The sequence below is a fragment of the Pan troglodytes genome, chromosome 15 (genome assembly GCF_028858775.2).
Source record: "Pan troglodytes isolate AG18354 chromosome 15, NHGRI_mPanTro3-v2.0_pri, whole genome shotgun sequence".
Classification (NCBI taxonomy): Eukaryota; Metazoa; Chordata; class Mammalia; order Primates; family Hominidae; genus Pan; species Pan troglodytes.
Window position 1 is genome coordinate 33,943,647 of NC_072413.2, and position 21,385 is coordinate 33,965,031.

Sequence of the window (21,385 nt, forward strand, 5' to 3'; positions counted from 1 at the left end):
GATGGTTTGAAACACAAAGAATAAATGTTTGAGGTAATGAATACCCCATTTACACTGATGTGATTAATACGCATTGCACTCCTGTATCAAAATATCTCATGTACCCCATAAATATATATACCTACTATATACCCACAAAAATTAAAAATAAAACAAATAATAAAAGGATCACTGGTAATGGTTCTTCTTTCATTTCTGGTATTAATAATTGATATCTTCTTATTTTCTTATTTAACTTAGCTACAGATTTATTGGTTTTGTTGATATTTTCTAAGACCCAACTTTCGGTTTTGTTGATTTTTCTCTAGTGATTTCCTATTTTCAACTTCCTTGTTTTCTGCTCTAATTCTTATTATTTCTTTTCTTCTACTTACTTTGGATTTTTTTTTCTAGTTTCCTATGGTGGAAGCTTAGATTACTGGTTTTAGATCTTTCTTCTTTAGTAATATATATTTTCAATACTGTACATTTTCTTCTAAGCACAGCTTTCACTGCCCACAAATTTTGATGTTATATTTTCATTTAGTTCAAAATATTCTACAATTTATCTTGAAACATCTTTGAACTGTGCGTTATTTAGAAGTGTGTCGTTTAATCTCCAAGTATTTTAGAGTTTTCCAATTTTTTCCATCATTGATTTATAGTTAAATCCATTGCAGTCAGAGGGTATATTTTGTACGATTTCTATTTCTAAAAATGTTTAAGGCATGTTTTATGACCCAGAATGTGGTCTTGGTGAATGTTTTGCATGAGTTTGAGAAGAATGAGTATAATCTCTGCTGGATTAAGCAATTTTACAGATGTCATAATTAGATCCAGTTGACTGACAGTGCTATTCACTTCATTTATGTCCTCACTGATTTTCTGCCTGCTGCATCTGTCAATTACTGATAGAAAGATGTTAAAAATCCAACCACAGTACCACTACTTCTTCTATTTCTCTGGGCAGGTTTATCTGTTTTTGCCTCATGTATTTTGATACCCTGTTGTTACTGAACACACATTAAGGATTATTACGTCTTCTTGGAGAATTAATCATCTTTTTTCTTTGAAATGGAGTCTTGCTCTGTTGCCCAGACCGGAGTGCAGTGGCACGATCTCAGCTCACTGCAACCTCTGCCTCTCGGGCTCAAGCAATTCTCCTGTCTCCCAAGTAGCTGGGACAACAGGCATGTGCCAACAAGCCTGGCTAATTTTTTTGTATTTTTAGTAGAGACAGGGTTTCACCATGTTGGCCAGGCTGGTCTCAAACTCCTGACCTCAGGTGATCTGCCCTCCTTGGCCTCCCAAAGTACTGGGATTACAGGCATGAGCCACAATGCCTGGCCAGAATTAATCATCTTTATGTAATACCCCTCTTTATTCTTGATAATTCTCCTTGCTCTAAAGTCTGCTTTGTCTGAAATTAACATAGTCATGCACTGCATAATGATGTTTCGGTCACCAACAGACCGCATGTATGATGGTGGTCCTTAAGGATTATAAACCTCAATTTTTACTGTAGATTTTACATTTGTAATACTCTATTTTAGCTGTAGGGATTATAATACTTTATTTTTACTGTACCATTTCTATGTTTAGATATGCTTACACAAATATTTACCATTGTATTATAATTGCCTACAATATTCAATACAGTTACATATTGCACAGGTTTGCAGCCTAGAAGCAACAGGCTACACCATACAGCCTAGGTATGTAGTAGACTATGTCACCTAGGTTTCTGTAATACATTCTACGATGTTCGCACACTGAAGAAATCGCCTACTGATGTATGTCTCAGAATATATCCCCATTTGTTAAATGACACGACTGCATAATTAGCTTCACTTTCTTTTGATTAATGTTAGCATAGTATACCTTTTGCCATCTCTTCATTTTTAATCTGTCTAATCTATGTATCTTTATATTTTAAAGGGACTTCTTATAGTCAACATATAGTTGAGGCTTGTTCTTTTATCTGTTGAGACAGTCTTTGTCTTTTAATTGGTTTATTTAGACAGCTAATGTTTAAAGTGATTACTGCTATAGTTAACACTGTACCACATTTGTTCCGGTTTTCTATTCAGTGCCCTTCTTTTTTTATATTCCACTCTTTACTGCCTCCTCTGGTTCTGAGTATTTTACATGATTCTATTTTTCTCCCCTCCTAGCATATGAATTACACTACATTTTAAAAAAACCTTTTTTAATGGTTGCCCCTGAGTTTGCAATATACATTAACAACTAATCCAAGTCTTCTTTTTCTTTTTAAGACAGGGTCACATTCTGTCACCCAAGTGGGAGTGCGGTGGCATAATCTCAGCTCACTGCAGTGTCAACTTCCTGGGCTCAAGAGATCCTCCTACCTCAGCCTCCTGAGTAGCCTGGAGTACAGATGTGAGCCACCACACCTAACTAATTTTTTGATTTTTTTGTAGAGACAGAGTTTCACCATGTTGCGTAGGCTGGTCTTGAACTAGGCTCAAGCAACTCCAGCCACCTGGCCTCCCACCTGAACTCCAACCACCCTGGCCTCCCAAAGTGCTGTAATTACAGGCATGAGCCACTGTACCCCACCCAAGTCCTCTTTTTAAAACAATGCTGTACCACTTTCCAGCTAGACATACTTAAAAGGATTCCCAATTCCTCCTTCTCATCCCTTAAAATACTGCTGTCAATCATTTCACTATCCACAAGCTATAATCACCTAATATGTTTTAGGTTTGTTGAACAAATCATTAGCTGTTAGATTAATTAAGAATAAAAAAGGCTGGGCGCGGTGGCTCACGCCTATAATCCCAGCACTTTGGGAGGCCAAGGTGGGTGGATCACTTGAGGTCAGGACTTTGAGACCAGCCTGGCCAACATGGTGAAACGCCATCTCTACTAAAAATACAAAAATTAGCTGGGCATGGTGGTGCACACCTGTAATCCTAGCTACTCAGGAGGCTGAGGCAGGAAAATTGCTTGAACCTGGGAGGCGGAGGTTGCAATGAGGCCAGATCACGCCATGACACTCCAGCCTGGGTGACAGAGCATGTCTCAAAAAAAAAAAAGGAAAGAAAAAGAAAATATTTTATTTTATTTTACTTTCTTTTCCAGTGTTGGTGGTAAGTAAATATTTTACTTTCATTCATTACTTCTCTAACACTCTTCCATTATTTATGTAGTTTCTGACCTCTATCACTTTCATTCTTTATAAATAATTTCTTTTAACATTTCTTGCAAAGCAAGTATACTGGCAACAAACTCTTTCCATCTTTGTTCATCTGACAGTCTTTATTTCTCCTTCATTTTTAAATTTGTTATATTTATTATTTTTCTTAGACTGGAACTTGCTCTGTCACCCAGGCTGGAGGGCAGTGGTGCAATCATAGCTCACTGTGGCTTCAAACTCTTGGGCTCAAGCAATCATCTCACCTCATTCTCCTGACAAGCTGACTACAGGCACGTGCCACTGCACCCAGCACATTTTAAAAATTTTTGTAGAGACAGGGTCTCACTATGTTGCTCAGGCTAGCCTCCAACTCCTGGCCTCAAGCAATCCTCCCACCACCTCAGTCTAAAGTGCTAAGATTACAAAGTGCTAAGATTACAGGCGTGAGTTAATGCACCCAGCCTCTACTTCACTTTTGAAGGACAAATAAGCTGGATCTAAAACTCCAGGTTGGTTCATTTTCTTCTCTCACTTCTTTAATAAATGAAGTCTAGTAATGTGGAAAGTAGAGAGCAAAGGAGAAAGGAATAAAATGAGACTGGAAAAGTGGGCAGAGGCCTAATCATGCAGGGCCTTATAAAAATCATGGTAAGATTTTCAATTTTATCCCAAGAGCAATAAAAGACCACTGAAAAATATAAGCAAATAAGTTACATCAATTTGAAATTATTCTCAATATCACTATGACAAGAAGGTAGAAAACAGATCTGGAGGTTGTGAAAAACTGATGCAGGGAAGTTAGGAAACTCTTGCAGCAATGTAGATGTAGTGGTGTACTGGACCAAGATAGCAGCAGTGAAAATGTAAAGAAGTGAAGAAAGGTGAGAGATACTTAGCTCAAGATACAATCATCAGGATATGATGATTCAATCAGAGTTTGGGGATATAGGAGAGAGAGAAGAGTTGAAGCTAACTCCCAGACTTCTAGTTTGAGCAACTTGGTTATTCTCTATCCCCACTGTTTGTCCTTCATCCCTGGTCCTGACTTTACATTAATAAAGCTACCCACTTCAGGTTCCATTAGTGTCTTCTTAAACTCACAGTACTCAACATTTCCAAATTAATCTCTAAAAACAGTTTTATTAGGTTACTCCCCTTCTCAATGATGAGGAGGAATCCAAAGTTTTTTGTGTTTACAGGATTATTCAGTAGTTCTTTTTCAGCTTTTACATGTAATAAGCAAAAGGGAAAAGTGAGAAATTATACCAGAAAAATCCATTAAAATAAATCAGATTGGTCCCAATACTATGGTCATACTAGAGCATATGGACATGAATTTGTCAGTCTCAGAAGGTCATGAAATTCTTGAGAATAGGAAATAAACTGCACTTTAGACTAAAAATGATTTTGGCAACAAGTATATAAAATTGATGTGAGTGGGCCAGGTGCGGTGGCTCACGCTTATAATCCCAGCACTTTGGGAGGCCCAGGCGGGTGGACTACTTGAGGCCAGGAGTTCGAGACCAGCCTGGCCAACGTGGTGAAATCCCATCTCTACTAAAAAACAAAAATTAGCCAGGCGTGGTGGCAGGCGCCTGTAATCCCTGCTACTCGGGAAGCTGAGGCAGGAGAATTGCTTGAACCCAGGAGGCAGAGGTTGCAGTGAGCTGAGATCATGCCGCTGCACTCTAGCCTGGGTGACAGAGCAAGACTCCGTCTAAAAAAAAAAAAAAAAAAAAATTGATGAGAGCAGCCACTCTTCAAGTCTCTTGGATATATACCTGTGAATGGGATTGCTGGGTCATATAATTTTAACTTTAAAGGAACTGATTTCGAGAGTGTTTTTCAAAGTAGCCGTACCATTTTACACTCCCACTAGCAATATATAAGGATTCCAGTTTCTCCACATCCTCACCAACACTTAATATTCGTATTTTGATAAACAATAGCCATCCTAGTGGGTGGGTGTAATGTGGCATCTTACTGTGATTTTCATTTGCATTTCTCTGATAGCTAGTGTTTCTGAGCATGTGCTTATTGGCCATTTGTGTATCTTCTTTAGAGAAATGTCCATTCAAATCCTTTGTCCATTTTTAATTGGGTTGTCTTTTTACCTTATATATTTTTTAAAGTCTAAAGTTAATGCAATAACACCAGCTCTCTACCTCACCCTGAACAAGATAAGGATTTGCGAATATTTATACTCTCACCAAACTCTTCCTGAACTATATGTTATGAATGCCCAGTATTTAAATTCTACCCTTCATTTTAATTCCAAAATTACTATATTCAGATAATATCTCTTTAGATTTACCTACACATTTACGACTTTCTTTGATCATTTATCCTTCTTGCATCTCGGACTTTAATTCTGGGGTAATTTTTTTTCCTGACATATTCTTTTAGAAGTTATTTCATGAAGGTCAATCCATAGCAAAGTATTTTAAGCTTTTGTCTTTGTTTTACCCTCCATTTGAAAGTTTGGTCAGTACACAATTCTATAATGATAGTTATTTTTCCTTAGCACTTTGAAGATATTATCATGCTGTTCAGTCTTCCATTGTCAGTGCTGAGAACACTGTTTTCAGCATAACTGTTTTTCTCTGGCAGATTATGCATTTTTTCTCTTTGCAGTCTTTATGCTCTTTTCTTTGTCTTTCCATTCTGCTATGTCACTGCAGTGTGTTTAAGTACGGGTTTCTACTTACTCATTTGGTATATTATGTTCTTCTGTTTCTATAGACTCATAGCTTTAATAAATTCTCTGTCATTCTTGAAATACTGCCTCTCCTTCATTCTCTCCTTCTGGTATTCCAACTAGACACATCAGACCCTCTCATCCTGTTCTACAAATTTCTTACCCTCTCCTTCACATTTCCCGTCTCAATGTCCTGGGTAATTTCCTCAAATTTCTAATCCAAGTCACTGATTCTCTCTTTATTTATATCTTATGTGTTGCTTAATATTTTTTTTTTCTTTCAGGAATTATGTTTTTATTTCTCAAAGTTCTATTTGATTCTTTTTAATCATTTTAATGAGCTTATCATTTTCCTCTTCAAACATTTCAAACATGGTTATTTTATAGTCTGGTTATTTATTTATTTATTCCATAATATTTATTCCAATATTAGGGATTAAAATCTTAAGGAATCTAAATTTTCTCTCTTTTTTGCTAACTCATTTACATAATTTGTTTCCATGTTTACTGAATAATCTTTGTGAACTCATATTTGGTTGATTCTAATCTGTGGAATTTCTAGAGGCCTAACAGAGAGTGAATTACTCCAGAGGTAATTTGTGTTTGCTTGTACAACTGTCAGGAAGCATTACTGAACTGAAATTAACTTGTATCCTTCTCAAGATAACCAATTTAACATGGAAGTCTTCAATTCAGTCATCCAACCTTGAAGCTTGCTCAAGTCTTAGTCTGAATCCCAGAAGTGATTATCAGCAATTTGCTTCAAGATCATCCCACTTTTCCAGTGTGCTTACTGCTCATCACTCCATTTTCCACTCATAGTTTTATTTTGGTCAAGGAAGTGAGTAAGGAGAGTTTTAGAGGTTTCTCTATTTGCAAACCAGTGGTACAATGAAATGCTAGCAAGAATATCTAATAGCTCCAGAATATCAAGTTCACTATGTTGCTGGCAATACGAGTCATGTAATGACTTTTTAAAAAGCCCCTTTCTTCCCAATTTTTTATTAAGAAAATTTTCAAATGTAGAAAAAATTAAAAGATGGTGAGGCATGGTGGCTCATGCCTATAATCCCAGCACTTTGGGAGGCCGAGGAGGGTGGATCACTTGAGGTCAGGAGTTCAAGACCAGCCTGGTCAACATGGTGAAACCCCTTCTCACTAAAAATACAAAAATTAGCTAGGCGTGGTGGTGTGCGCCTATAGTCCCAGCTACTCTACTTGGGAGGCTGAGGCAGGAGAATCACTTGAACCCAGGAGGCGGAGGTTGCAGTGAGCTGAGATCGCACCACTGCACTCCAGCCTGGGTGACAGAGTGAGACTCCGTCTCAAAAAAAAAAAAAAAAAAAAAAAAAGACTATTGCAATGTAAACAGGTATACCTCCCCTAAATATTTCAGGATTCATCTACAGGTAAGATCATCCTTCTATATACCATTATCACACCTAAGAAAATTATATACCATTATATACCTATATACCATTATCACACCTAAGAAAATTAACAAAAATTCCATAATATCATCTGATATTCAATCCATATTCAAAGTTACCAAGATATCCCCAAAATAATTTTTATGTTTTTCAAACCAGGATTCCATGGGAGTTCATATATTGCATTTGGTTATTGTCTCTTGAGCCTAAAACAGACCCCACCTCAACTTTTTAAAAATGATACTGTGTTTTTGAAGAGGCTAGACCAGTTGTCTCATAATATGTACTACCTTCTAATTTTAATTATTTTCTCTTGGAGTCATTTAATTTGTTCTTCTATCTCCTATATATACTATAAACCAGAAGTTAGGTATATAGGCTTGATTCCAGGTCCCCCCATTGTAAAGGTATATTTACCCTTTGCAAATATAAATAATCTGTAAGAGAATCCTTGGCAACAAGTGAATATCCTCTTCCCAAGCAATCCTTTACACATTAATGTTTTTGATATCTACTAATGATCCTTGCTTAAATCTATTAAGGCTACAAAGGTTCCTCTCTTTAGAGGGCAAATTAATTTCATATCCTACAGACTTAACCTATAGATATACTTGCATATATGCACAAAATATAGAAGAATACATAAGTATATTCTATACCATTTTTTTTGAGACGGAGTTTCGCTCTTGTTGCCCAAGCTGGAGTGCAATGGTGCGATCTCGGCCCACTGCAACCTCTGCCTCCCGGGTTCAAGCTATTCTCCTGCCTCAGCCTCCCGAGTAGCTGGGATTACAGGCACACGCTACCACGCTGGCTAATTTTTTGTATTTTTAGTAGAAATGGGATTTCACCATATTAGCCAGGATGGTCTTGAACACCTGACCTCAGGTGATCTGCCCGCCTCGGCTTCCCAAAGTTCTGGGATTACAGGCTTGAGCCACTGCGCCCAGCCTATTCTACACCATTTTTAATAGCACAAAATTATAAAATGTATATTCATCTTCAGGACATAGGTTAAATTTTATAGTACTTCCACGTAATTATGATACAGGAAGTTCCAACTTATTTTATTTTATTTTATTTTTGGAGACAAGAGTCTCGCTCTGCCTAGTGCAGTGGTACAATCTTGGCTCACTGCAACCTCCACCTCCTGGTTCAAGCAAATCTTGTACCTCAGCCTCCTGAGTAGCTGGGACTAGGGACTACAGGCGTGTACTACAACGGTCAGCTAATTTTTGTATTTTTAGTAGAGACGGGGTTTTACCATGTTGTCCAGGCTGGTCTCAAACCCCTGGCCTCAAGTGATCCTCCTGCCTTGGCCTCCCAAAATGCTGGGATTACAGGTGTGAGCCACTGTGCCTGGCCAACATTTTTTTGATATATAATAATCTTTAAGATATATCACTATAGCTTGACTTTATCTCCTAACACTCTCTTCTTTCCTTACTCCTCCTCAAACACTCAAAAGCCCTAGAGCATATTCCTAGCTCTGGGACTTTTATTTTTCCTTCTGCCTGGAATGCGCTTTCTCCATTCAGGTCTTTGTTCTTATAGGATAGAATAAGTTTTCCCTGACCTCCCTACTTAAAACAGTCGTCCTATGTCCTTAGCTCTAACACTTTCTATTCCTTTAACCTGATTGACTTTTCTTCATACCTTTACTAACTCCTGACATGTTTATTGGTTTATTTGCTTATTATATTTCTTCCCCAACACTAGAATTGTCAGCTCCAGTGGAATTTACTTGCTTTGTTCACAACTATATCCTTAATGCATAGAACAGCAATTCCATAGTGAGTACTTAAAGGAATTTTTTTTCATTCACATATGTAAAGCCATGATTCACAAGATTTTATATGTTATGCTATAAGCCTGTATCGACATAAAGTATCTTTAGGATTCTCAAGAAACTGGTAATAATGGTTGCCTCTAGTGAGGTGAAATGGGAAGGTGGGGAATAGTGATGAGGGAGACTTACTACAATGTATACACTTAATCACAGTCTAAATTTTTAACCATGTACGTTCATGAAAAACATAAAGGCTGGGCATAGAGGCTCACACCTGTAATCCCAGTACTTTGGGAGGCCGAGGTGGGCGGATCACCTAAAGTCAGGAGTTCGACACCAGCCTGGCCAACATGGTGAAACTCCGTGTCCACTAAAAATACAAAAATTAGCCAGGCGTGGTGGCATGTGTCTGTAGTCCCAGCTACTTGGGAGGCTGAGGCAGGAGAATTGCCTGAACCTAGAAGTGGAGGTTGCAGTGAGCTGAGATCATGCCAGCCTGGACAACAGAGCGAGACTCCATCTCAAAAAATAAATAAATAAATAACTATAAAAAAATCGATGTTTTTTTTTTTTGGAAACAGGGTCTCACTTTGTCATCCAGGCTGAAGTGCAGTGGTGTGATCTCAGTTCACTGCTGCCTCAACCTCCTGGGCTCAAGAGATCTTCCCACCTCAGTCCTCCAAGTAGCTGGCACTACGGGCATGCGCCACCACACCCAGCTAATTTTTTTTGTATTTTTTTGGTAGAGACAGAGTTTCACCATGTTGCCCAGGCTGGAAAAATTAATGTTAAACCCAGCACTTTGGGAGGCCAAGGTGGGTGGATCACTTGAGGTCAGGAGCTCAAGACGAGCCTGGCCAACAGGGTGAAATCCCATCTCTACTAAAAATACAAAATTAGCTGGGTGTGGTGGCATATGCCTGTAATCCCAGCTACTGGAGGCTGAGTCAGGAGAATCACTTGAACCCAGGAGGCAGAGGTTACAGTGAGCTGGGATTGCACCTCTGCACTCTAGTTTGGGTGACTGTCTCAGAAAGAAAAAAAAGTAATGTTAAAAAATTTTAAAAATATGCCCAAAGAACATCCTAATTTAATCTGCTGCCCCTTTTTATAACTCCATGCAGGTACCTTTCTTAACAAATTTTTAAGGATTTAACTTTGATAGGCTTGTTCGGTTCAGACAAAACTGTTTTGACATTAGTACAACTAGAAAGTAATCACTATGAGCTATGAAGTCAGCATGAATATTTTACTCATTACATGCTATGTAAAAGACTACAAAGATACACACCAACATGTTAACAATGATTACTTCTCATTAGACAGCTAATGGGTCTTTATGCTTCCCTAAATGTAACTTTCCACACTAAGCATAAATTACTTCTATAATCAGAAAAAAAAATGTACTTTTAAAAAAAGATTTGATTTAAATAAAATAAAAATTTAGACTTAAAAGAACAATTTCTTCCTTTTATTTGAGACAGAGTCTCCCTCTGTCGCTCCTTCTGTCGCTCCAGGCTTGATCTCTGCCCACTGCAACCTCTGCCGCCTGGGTTCAAGCGATTCTCCTGCCTCAGCCTCCCGAGCAGCTGGGATTACAGGCACATGCCACCATGCCTGGCTAATTTTTTTTGTATTTTTACTACAGACGGGGTTTCAGCATGTTGGTCAGGCTGGTCTCGAACTCCTGACCTTGTGATCTGCCCGCCTTGGCCTCCCAAAGTGCTGGGATTACAGGCGTAAGCCACCGCGCCCGGCCAACAATTCTTAATACACAAATATTTTCTATAATTGTGACATTAATATAAAGTGAAGGAAGGCATTTCAAATATAATCATTTTCCTTAGGATTCCAAAAAGTAATTTTATAGTAAAATTCCCATTATATTCATTTTAATACTACAATAACTTTTTCCCTTATATCTTGTCTTATTCTTCTAGCCTGGAATATACAATTAATGTAATTCTATGCTTATTTTAAAAGCATAAGACAATTCTGAATATGTGATCCTTTTAAAGGATTTTACATTAACCATGTATTTTAATTCTTTTAAAATCTTTAATCTCTTATTTTCTTTCTAGTTGTTTCTTCCTTTCAAACCATAATTCTTAACACTTTAGAACCTAATTTTTTATACAAGATGTATCCTTACAATAATGGCTTTACATTTCTTTAAAACTAATAGTGTTTTTCACTGATTACCATTAAATACGGATACATTCCCATGGGGAAAATTCTCTTTTCATAGAAGCATTGATTGTAAACCTTGGAATAACTTCAGGCAATTTTGTTTCAGGAATGAGCAGTATTATCATTCCCACTACACAGATGAAGTACTTAAAAAGCCTAGAAAAGGCTGGGTGCCATGGCTCACACCTGTGATCTCAGCACTTTGGGAGGCCAAAGTGGGAGGACTGCTTAAGGCCAGGAACTGAAGACCAGCCTGGGCAACACAGCAAGACCCTGTCTCTATGAAAAATAAAGTTAGCCTGGCATGGTGGCAGGCACCTGTAGTCCTAGCTACTCAAGAGGCTCAGGGGAGGCTGAGGTAGGATCACTTTGAGCCCAGGAGTCCAGGGCTGCAGTGAGCTATGATCCAACAAAGGCAACAGAGCGAGATCTCTCTTTTAAAAAAAGCCTAGAAACGTTTGGTAGACTGTCCAAGGTTACCTACCTATTTAGTGATCAAAGAGAGTAAGAAAAGAGATTAGGAAAAAGCCCTCCTTATTTCTCATTGCAGTGCTTTTTCTACTATAATTCAGCCAAGTTTATAAACCTCTGAGAAAAAGGAATGAGATGGTAGCTAATTCCACAGTACACTGTGCGATTTTATGCCCAGAAATTGTTCCCAACATTGTTCCTTTGCTGCTATTTCCCAGGTTATAGAACTTTCTTCCATTTTTTGTTAAAAGCAGCAAGAAACTCAGTAACAGACTCCATGTTGGCCTCAGCTGTCTGCCAGCAGAGAAAATGAGATTCTTGTTGGAAGTCTGTGAAACTAATCTACTATATAATTGTAGCACAGGAAATTAGCTACCCTAATTTTCCATATTTGTGAGTAAATTCCTTCAATGAAACCACATCAGTTAATGCTTGAGTTCTGTAAAGTGAATCACAGTTCTACTTCTTCAATTCCGTAAAATAACATTTTAATATTAGGGCTCTCTACAGTAAAATAAACCACATAAAAATAATGTCCAATAAATCTTAATAGCATAAAGGGATAACAGCCTATCACTAGACTCTGAGTACTTCTGGAAAAAAGGCTTTGCTATAGCAGTTTTTCATTTCACAACAATAATCAACTGGTAAGAAAAATGTTATATTGATATAAATTGTTACCAAGGACTATAAATGTAGTGCCCTGTACCATTCTCATGATTTTCAAGAGTACATACCGACAGTTTTTTGCCGTACTATACTCCTCGCCTTTTCGGTTCCTGGAGAACCAGTGGTTGTTGCACTCCTCTGTCTCATTGGGGCTTGGCCAGGCTGATCACGACTCCATCCTCTAGAAAATGACTTGTCAACTGAAACTTTCTGAAATTCATGTCCAACTCCTGGAAACGTAGATTTTCAATCTCAATATACTGTTACTTGATCAATAATATCTTCAAGTTATGTGTGCTACCTTGCCTCAGAGTCTTAGGTTTGCTCACATAAATTATAAAGTAATAAGATAAAACGCTGTGTACTGTAAGGCTTTTATGAGCTTCACTTTATGTATAAATCATATTCCAAAACTGATGTGCAATTTTAAAATTACACCATTAGCAATAAGCTATTAGAAATTCTCTGCCACCCACTTGCTTTGGAATAAAAATGAAACATTTAGACAAGAAAAAAAAGACAGGAAAGGTGCTAAACAAAACCCACCCTGTGGTGATGATTACTAAATCTCTAATCTGCCAATAATAGCCACTTGGGAAATATAGTCCAGGAAAAAGTAGTTTGAGCACATAATACCCTGGACAAAAGTATGAAATGTGACTTAGATGTAAACTCTAGCTAGCAACTAATATTTAACAATGCAAAATACTGGCTGGGAGTAGTAACTCACACCTGTAATCCCAGCACTTTGGGAGGTGGAGGTGGGCAGATTGTTTGAGCCCAGGAGTTCAAGACTAGCCTGGGCAACATGGTGAAACCATGTCTCTATAAGAAATACAAACAAAAAAATTTAGCTGAGCATGGTGGCCTGTAGTCCCAGCTACTTGGGAAGCTGAAGGGGGGGATCCCTTGAGCCTGGGAGGTCAAGGCTGCAGTGAGCCATGACTGTGCTACTATACTCTAGCCTAGGAAACAGAGTGAGGCCCTGTCTCAGAAAAAAAAAAAAAAAGCAAAATCCTAACTAACTGAGGATTTTAAAAACATATATTAATGATATAATCATTATGCTACTGCCCCACTCCCTTTTAACATTAGACAGATACATATTTCATGTCTAGGGAATGTTTGCTTTTAGTTAAAACTAAGTAAGTGCTTTCAAAAACAATTTTTAAAATAATTATTGTATACATTTTAAATAGAGTAACATTAAACCACCTTCTCAGTTCTAAGAAAAAATTGCTTACGATAAAAAGGAATGGTATTTTATACATTTTCATTTTGTTTAATTCTTAAAAATAAAATATTTAAGATTCTACTTATTTCACCCTCACCCCTCTCCCTGGAATGGTTTTCCCTGACTCAATTATTTAAACAAATTTATATAGAGCATCTCTATGAACAATTCTTACCTTTCCCTTTGTGCTTTTTTTGTTTCTGTTCACTCAGCTTATCCAATGGTAAATCACTGAGATCCAAACTATATAAATTCCTAGCTAAAACTTTAGTTAATGTCTCCATAGTCAGTGACCACTCAGTGGCCAACTCTTCCCAATAGGTCAACGATGACAATACTGACAGTAAGTCATCCCAAAGTTCTCGGGAGATGTACACATTTAGGTTTGCTTTGATCCAGGCAACTATAAGGGTCTATAAAGACAAATATCAGAAATAACAATAAAATGTGTTTAGTGTGTGACTTCAAAATCAGATATTCAATTCTTAAAAAAATTACTTAAAAACAAGCAACATTTAAAATCGCATGCTTTTTTTAATAGATAATACTACTTGTAAAAGCAATTCATGCAATCATTAGAATCTACTATAAATTTCATTTCAACAACTGCCAACTCCCAACACCCAGCAATCTAAAAAGAAATCTCCCTAAATTTATAACTGTCTCTTATGCTGCATTATATTAATGTTAAATAAATGCTATTTAAAAAACAGTCTCCATACTTTTAAGTGTTGAAAATGTTGAGTTACTGAACTAAAAAGCCAAAACCTACATTCCCAAATTAAGGATGGAAATCACTAACTACAACTCGAAAATGTTTTTTAATAATATAAAGAAACAACATACTAGAGACATATTTAACTTAATGAAATGTAGTTTTGAAAATGTATACATAAACTAAAGGTTGAAATTAAATATTTTTAAACACAACAAATTAAAAGCATTCTGTAATAAATCTGATCACAGGATAAAAAAATTCATAAAAGGACGGAAATGGATTAGCCAGTAAGTACCCCCTGAGATTTTGTGGATTTCTACTAAAGATATGTCCTCTGATTGAAGAAACAAGTCATAAAATAACGATTCTCAAAAGCTTAATTCTACAACATTTAGAAAGGAATTCACATAAATTTATACCTGAAATGTAAAGATGAAAATGAACAGAGTTTAGGTACAGAACTATAGTAACTACTGACCTCCCAATCTATCTTTAATTTAATACAAAAAAAGACTACTTTAATACTCAGACTATAAAAAAGTTGTTTCACATAGCAAGATAAAATTTTATCTTCCTGTAGCTCCCATCATCGGGTTAGCTCTAACAATGGAGAAACCTGAATGAAAAAACAAAAAATGGCTAATGAAGTTAAGAGGAGTTTAGATGATACATGTAGCTGGTTTTAAAGGACTGTTCAACACCAGCATATAATTTTAGGTAAATGGCTAATATATGAAAAAAAACTCCAACCAATTTAAATGGCTACACTCTTGGCCAAGAATTAGATCTGAGACAGCTTTTACCCTTGACATTAAGAATCATGTATTTGTATTTCATGTATCATCTTAAAAAAAAATTTTGTTTTCTTTTTTTCAAAGAATCCATAATACATTTAAAGTCAGCACTCTATCCTCAGATTTAAAAAACACAATATAGAATTCCTGTGTAATCAAACTACCACCAACTGAGAAGGGAGGATAATAAAGTCTTATAAAAAAAAAAGCATGATAAGAATCAATCTTAATTATTTATTACTTTTTCATTATTACAGAATAACATAAAAAGACAGTTTTTCCTAGCAGTCCCAGAGATACGGAAACTCATAAAGCAGTCAGGTCATTATCCCTAAAACACTGCCAGGTTTTTGCAACCACATATTATGTATACTACACAAGAGATAAAATAAATATCATTAGCCTGTTTGTTCACAGACCTGATATTACCTCCACTCTTATACTAGGTTTTATGTATGGCAAATAGCTTATTTAGATGAGCAACTTTTAAGTTAGCTCTACAAAAGATCCCTTAATAAATAAGAAATAATCTCTAATTTAAAACATTTTTTTCTGGTAACAAGTTCAGGGTTCAATGAATTTTAAAAAACAAACAACAAAACAAAACAAAACAACCCATATCTATCCAGCTATTCATCTATTTATTTATTTTTATTGCCTGGAAAAGTGGTCCTGCAAGTCGACCTGCCAAGGTCATATTTTTTTTCCCTTGGAACTGTAGAAAAGCTTGTGATGGCATCTTCAGTACAGATTCCGTGACTCTGAGCAACACAAGCAGCATCTGTTCCCTTAAAATAAAAAGACTGATTAATGTTTCCTTCTTGCATATGTTTGCATTTGGTTAATAGTTAACTTTCAAATACATACTTCTTATAAAAATTCAAATATTAAACATCTTTGAAAGACAATTTCAAATGTTTAGAGTTCCTTAAATATTAAAAATTACAATTACATTTTATGTATCTACATCAATCATTTAAAATCATTTATCGGCCACAATATCCTCTCATCAAATAAAAACCTATTCAAAAGCTGAGGAACTGGAAGTGATAATGTGGAGAATGCTCCCGTCTCCGCAACCACAAATTAAGTAGTGACCTTAAGGAGCTATCTGAAGAACACTCATCTACACAATATAGTTCTACCCAGATGGAATCCAATCAAATCCATCTTTATAATATGGAGAATAACTATATCAAATCAATCAAATCCATCTTTATAATATGTTGAGTAACTACATATTGAGAATCATACCAATCTCAATTTCAGAAATTATATGACATCTTAATTAATAGATCACAAAGAAGCCTGGGCAACACAGCAAGCCTTGTCTCTCAAAAAAAAAAAAAAAAAAAAAATTAGCTGGGTGTGGTGGCACATGCCTATAGTCTCAGCTACTCAGGAGGCTGAGGTGGGCGAATCACTTGAGCCTAGGAGTTTGAGTCTGCAGTGAGCTTGATAATTAATCAAGGGCCATTACTCTATTGTTTCTTTCCACTCTTTTCATTATGCAGTTTTTTAATCTTTTTTTGTCTGTACTGCAAGTTAAACCAATTCTATTATTATCCTTACCTTGCCTCTTTCTCTTAGATGCTTATTATTAAAACCATAAAACTACCTTATTTACACTGATACTTCAAAACTTGATTCAACCACATATGAAAAAGAGGCTAAAGGGACTTTCAGTTGGGTGTATCAGCCCAATTCTCTATCACAGCCTCCTCCCCTCTGGTTATTTTGCAAGTCCATTCCAGGCATAGTGATACGTGGAAGAGTCACTGTGAGAAATGTGGCAGGGGCGGCAACAGATCCTAGATCTAGATGTCATGGTTCTTCTGAGAAGTCAGAGTAGAATCAAACAGAAAACTATCACTACATTAAAAATATCCTGGACGTATTAGCAAACAAATGCATGCATTTATTCACGGAATAAAAATCAAAGGTGCCACATTTGTAACCTTATGCTTCTAGCTTAGCTACATGAAATAAAAAGCTATTTGAAATCAACTACAAATGCAATAAAGCATAGATTTTCCAAATAAATCTTATTTGCTGTCAAACCATAACTCACTCATAAATCATAAAATATTTTCACTTTGTAATACAATAAAAATGATTTTAATTAATAAAGTTTTATAAATTCTGGCCAGGTGTGGTGGCTCACACCTGTAATCCCAGTACTTTGGGAGGTGGTCAAGGCAGGTGGATCGCTTCAGCCCAGGAGCTCAAGAACAGCCTGGGCAACAAGGCGAAACATCTCTCTCTATATAAAAATTCAATGTAAAATATATGAAAAACCTCCCAAAATGCTATTACTTCAAGGGAAGTTTAAAAATTAAGAAAAAAATTCTAAAATTGTTTTCTACATAGCAAGTCAGTCACTATAATCTGGCTCATCAATGATTCAAAGTATACAGAAAGAAAAAAAAGGACTAACAAGATAATTGTCCAATGTAGTTATTGGCTAATAATAACTTGGGCTCTGAAGTCAGAAAAACCGTAGTTCAAATCTCTGTCCACTGCTTAACAGCTGTGTGAACAAGGACAAGTTACTTAACTTCCCAGTATTATCTGTATCATAGGGTGCTGTAAGAATTAAGTAAGAAAATATGTGTAAAGTGCTTAGAAAGCTATGTGGCACAAATAAGTGTCCCAAATGTGTTAACAATAATAACTACATCTATATGCCATTCTATTAATACTGTTAGTAAAGAATCTTTTCAAAATATAAAGCCATTTTATACATAAATTAGGCATATGCTTTGACTAAGTAGTCTTATTTCTTAAAAAAAATTAGGAGTACTTAGTCAAAGCATATACCTAATTTATGTTTTGCCACATGTAGAGGAAAATAAAATACATATAAGAATGTTCATTGTCCTCTCTTTGCCTCAAAACAGAGAGAAATAACTACATGTCCATCAGTACAGGACTGGTTAAGAAAATTATGGCATATATATATATATATGTATATATATATATATATAGTATAATACTATATAACTGTGTGTGTGGTTTGATGAGCTAGATATTCACCAAAGGACAAACATCACTACTATCTCTAGAGAGTGAACCTTTGAGCTTTTTTCTTTTTTAAACTTTTCTTTGTTTGAATTTTATGATAAACATTTCATTTTTACAAAAACTGCAGAACCACTTTCCCATCTCCCCAAAAGGTCTATTTTTCCAATCAGACAACTATTTATAGAGCACCAATGATATATAATGTACTATACTAAGAAATGTAGGAAATATAAAAATAAGAAAACCAGTAAATACCTTCTAGGGGTTCTCAGTTCTATGGTGGTAAACAGATATTTACACAAGTATTTTAGGGATCAAGACAGTTTTCACAAGAACTATACAGAAGTACAAATATAGAATGGAAACAAGTGAAGAAAAAAATTTAAGTAAGGATATGTAGAAACAGGAAGGTGAATCTAAGGGACAGTTATGGTGACAACAGGAAAAACAGCAGAATTAGACATTCTAAAGGAAAGTTCAGAAGGTGCCCAGGGAAGAACAACTTGATAAAGCTGGGAAGCAGGATCTTATCCTGAAAGCTGGAGGTTAGACTTCAGACAGGAAAAGTAGGCAGGGCCTGACGGTATACAGCTCTGAATGCCAGATTAAGGATTCAGGCATTCACATATTCAGTCAATCATCAACTTATTCATTAACTCATTCACACACAAGTAAACTTTATTTACTCATATACATTTGTATGCATGTATTCTTTCCTTAGGGGTTGAGGAGGATGAGGCCATTATATGCTCACTTCAGGAAGACAGTCCAAGGGGTCTTGCGGAAGTCCGAACAAAGTTTCAGATAAGCTGAAAGGAACTATTGCCACTATGATTAATTTTATATTTATTCAATAATAGGAGCCTCTATAATACTGTAAACAAACCCTCTTCACAGACACTATTTCTCTAAAAATTACTATACCTGTGTATACAATAAAAACACATAGACATAAAGGATAAAAATTTTTTTACCAAGTCTTTTTGTCCATTGATACTTGTACAACCATGTACCGATAAATGTTAAGAATGCGTTTACACATATCTGTGTGTTCATCCAGAAGATTTTTTATTTCATTTGCAGGTTCAAGAAGAAATATATTTGATGAGTTTATAATGAACACCTAAGACAAAAGAAATCATTAGCTATTCACAAAGGAATTTCAATGGCAAATTTCTTATTCAAAGAGAAACAGACACTGATCACACTGTGGGTAAATTCTACAAGCTTAATAACTGAAACATAAACTCATTAAACCTACCTATTTTTATGTTTACCTAGACAAATATAAAGTTAATAGTAGGTACCCAAAGAAAATAAACCAAGTGCAAACAACAGTATTTCTTTTTTTTTTTTTTTTTTCGAGACAGAGTCTTGTTTAGTCACCCAGGCTGGAATGCAGCGGTATGATTTCGGCTCACTGCAACCTCTGCCTCCTAGGTTCAACAGATTCTCTTGCCTCAGTCTCCCAAGTAGCTGGGATTACAAGCATGTGTGCCACCATGCCAGGCTAATTTTTATATTTTTACTAGAGGTAGGGTTTCACTATACTGGCCAGGCTGGTCTCAAACTCCTGGCCTCAAGTGATCTGCCCACCTTGGCTTCCCAAATTGCTGCGATTACAGGTGTGAGCCACTGCACCTGGCCTAAAACACAGTACTTCTAAACTGAGAAGCTTTAATAACTCTATTGCTATAATAAATTGAAAAAAAAAATAAATACACATAGTTTAGAATAAAAGATGACACCTAAATCAGGAAGAATTTTCTGAATGAGTTGTTCAAAACATTTTATCCTCTTTTTCTTATTTATTTTTATGTTTGTATATCTGTTTTGGTGACAGAAGATTCCATTAGAAAAATCTATTACTATATCCCATCAAAATATTAAAATGGAAAAAACTGATTATCACTATGTATGCAGAAAAAGCATTCAACACTTATGACTGGAAACAATTTTTAGCAAACTAAGAAAAAAGCACACATTCATTGAAATAAAAAAGAGCATTTATAAAAAAGTATATAAAAAAGTATATACATAGTAATAGAACTTGAGAAATACCACAAAAAGCCAAGAATAAGACAAGGGTGCTCACTCTCATCCCATGGATCTGAGGGGCCCAGTAAGCATAAAAGGAAGAGTGGGTGGTAGAGAATAAGTATCAGCAAACTGAAAAGGAAAAGACAAATGGAGCTACGTTCCTGTCTAGGAGAATAGTATTTCAGAAAAAGAGGAAAATCAAGTTTAAAGGACCTGAGGTGAGAGCCTGCCTAACATGCTTGAGGAACAGCAAGGAGTACAGAGTGAAGTAAACCAGGGGAAAAGCAGTGGAAGATGATGCTGAAAAATAGCCAGAGTATGTGGAGCAGAGATTCTCACACTACCTGTAGTGAAAGAACAGGTCTTCCCCAGCCCCAAACTTTTGCAGATCAATCCTATTTTAAAATACAATGAAAAATGAACAGAGATCGGGAGAGAGATCATCATGGCTGACAGGAAGCAGAACTAAATTGCAGCTCCGACTTGGACAGACAGAGCAGCGTGTGGAGGCTCATATCATGAATTTTACCTCCAGAACAACTGCAAGAACAAACACCAGGAATCCCAAAAGGACCCACAGACCTCTGAAGGAAGCAAACTGCTCCTGCAGGACCCAGGAGACACTCCAAATGCTGTGAGTGCCCAAACGGCAGAAGTGGGAAATGGAGATCCTTCTCTCCCGAAAACACACACCCATTGGGGAAACTGAAGGTCTAGTTTGTGGGAGAAATTTCCGACCTTACCTGGAGCGGAGTAAATCTAGAGAGCCGAGGGAAATACAGGGGTAGAGGAAGCAGTAGGAAATGCCCTGGGAGCTTGCTGGGTCCCCAGGCAGGCCATTCCTGCCTGGCACCACAGGGATCCTTTGGGAGGGTGGCCAGAGGCGTGTGGAAAATGCCACAGGGAGAAGGAAGTCTCCAGATGAACTTTGTAAAAATTTGAACCAGGCAAGAAGCCTCCTGGCCAGAACTCAAAGGAGGGTGTGAATCCGGTGTGCAGACTCCACAGGCAGGGGAAGAACCAAAGCCCATTTCTTTCACAGCTGGGAGGAAGGTAGCCCAGGGAAAGTTCTCAAACCCTGCTCGCCCACTGCCTGGAAACAGACTCAGTGTTGTTAGGGCGGGCATGGTGGGAGACAGACTGGCCCTTCAGATTGCTTGGGAGGTGGGTAAGGCCTGTGACTGCCGGC

At 36.7% G+C, this 21,385-nt stretch overlaps 1 protein-coding gene across 17 annotated transcripts in view; it reads right to left on the minus strand.

The window, feature by feature from the left end:
* Positions 1–21,385, minus strand: part of RALGAPA1 (Ral GTPase activating protein catalytic subunit alpha 1) — a 270,569-nt gene that overhangs the window by 170,428 nt on the left and 78,756 nt on the right. For all 17 annotated transcript variants that reach the window (XR_010150907.1, XM_001141541.7, XM_063792836.1 and 14 more), the window contains 4 exons: positions 19,131–19,279; positions 15,791–15,920; positions 13,796–14,033; positions 12,455–12,616 (listed from right to left, as the gene is read on the minus strand). Coding sequence is in view for 16 of the 17 variants with exons in the window: in XM_001141541.7 (XP_001141541.2) it covers positions 12,455–12,616; positions 13,796–14,033; positions 15,791–15,920; positions 19,131–19,279 (679 nt within the window). In the remaining variant the exon portion in view is untranslated. The remainder of the gene's footprint in view (positions 1–12,454; positions 12,617–13,795; positions 14,034–15,790; positions 15,921–19,130; positions 19,280–21,385) is intronic.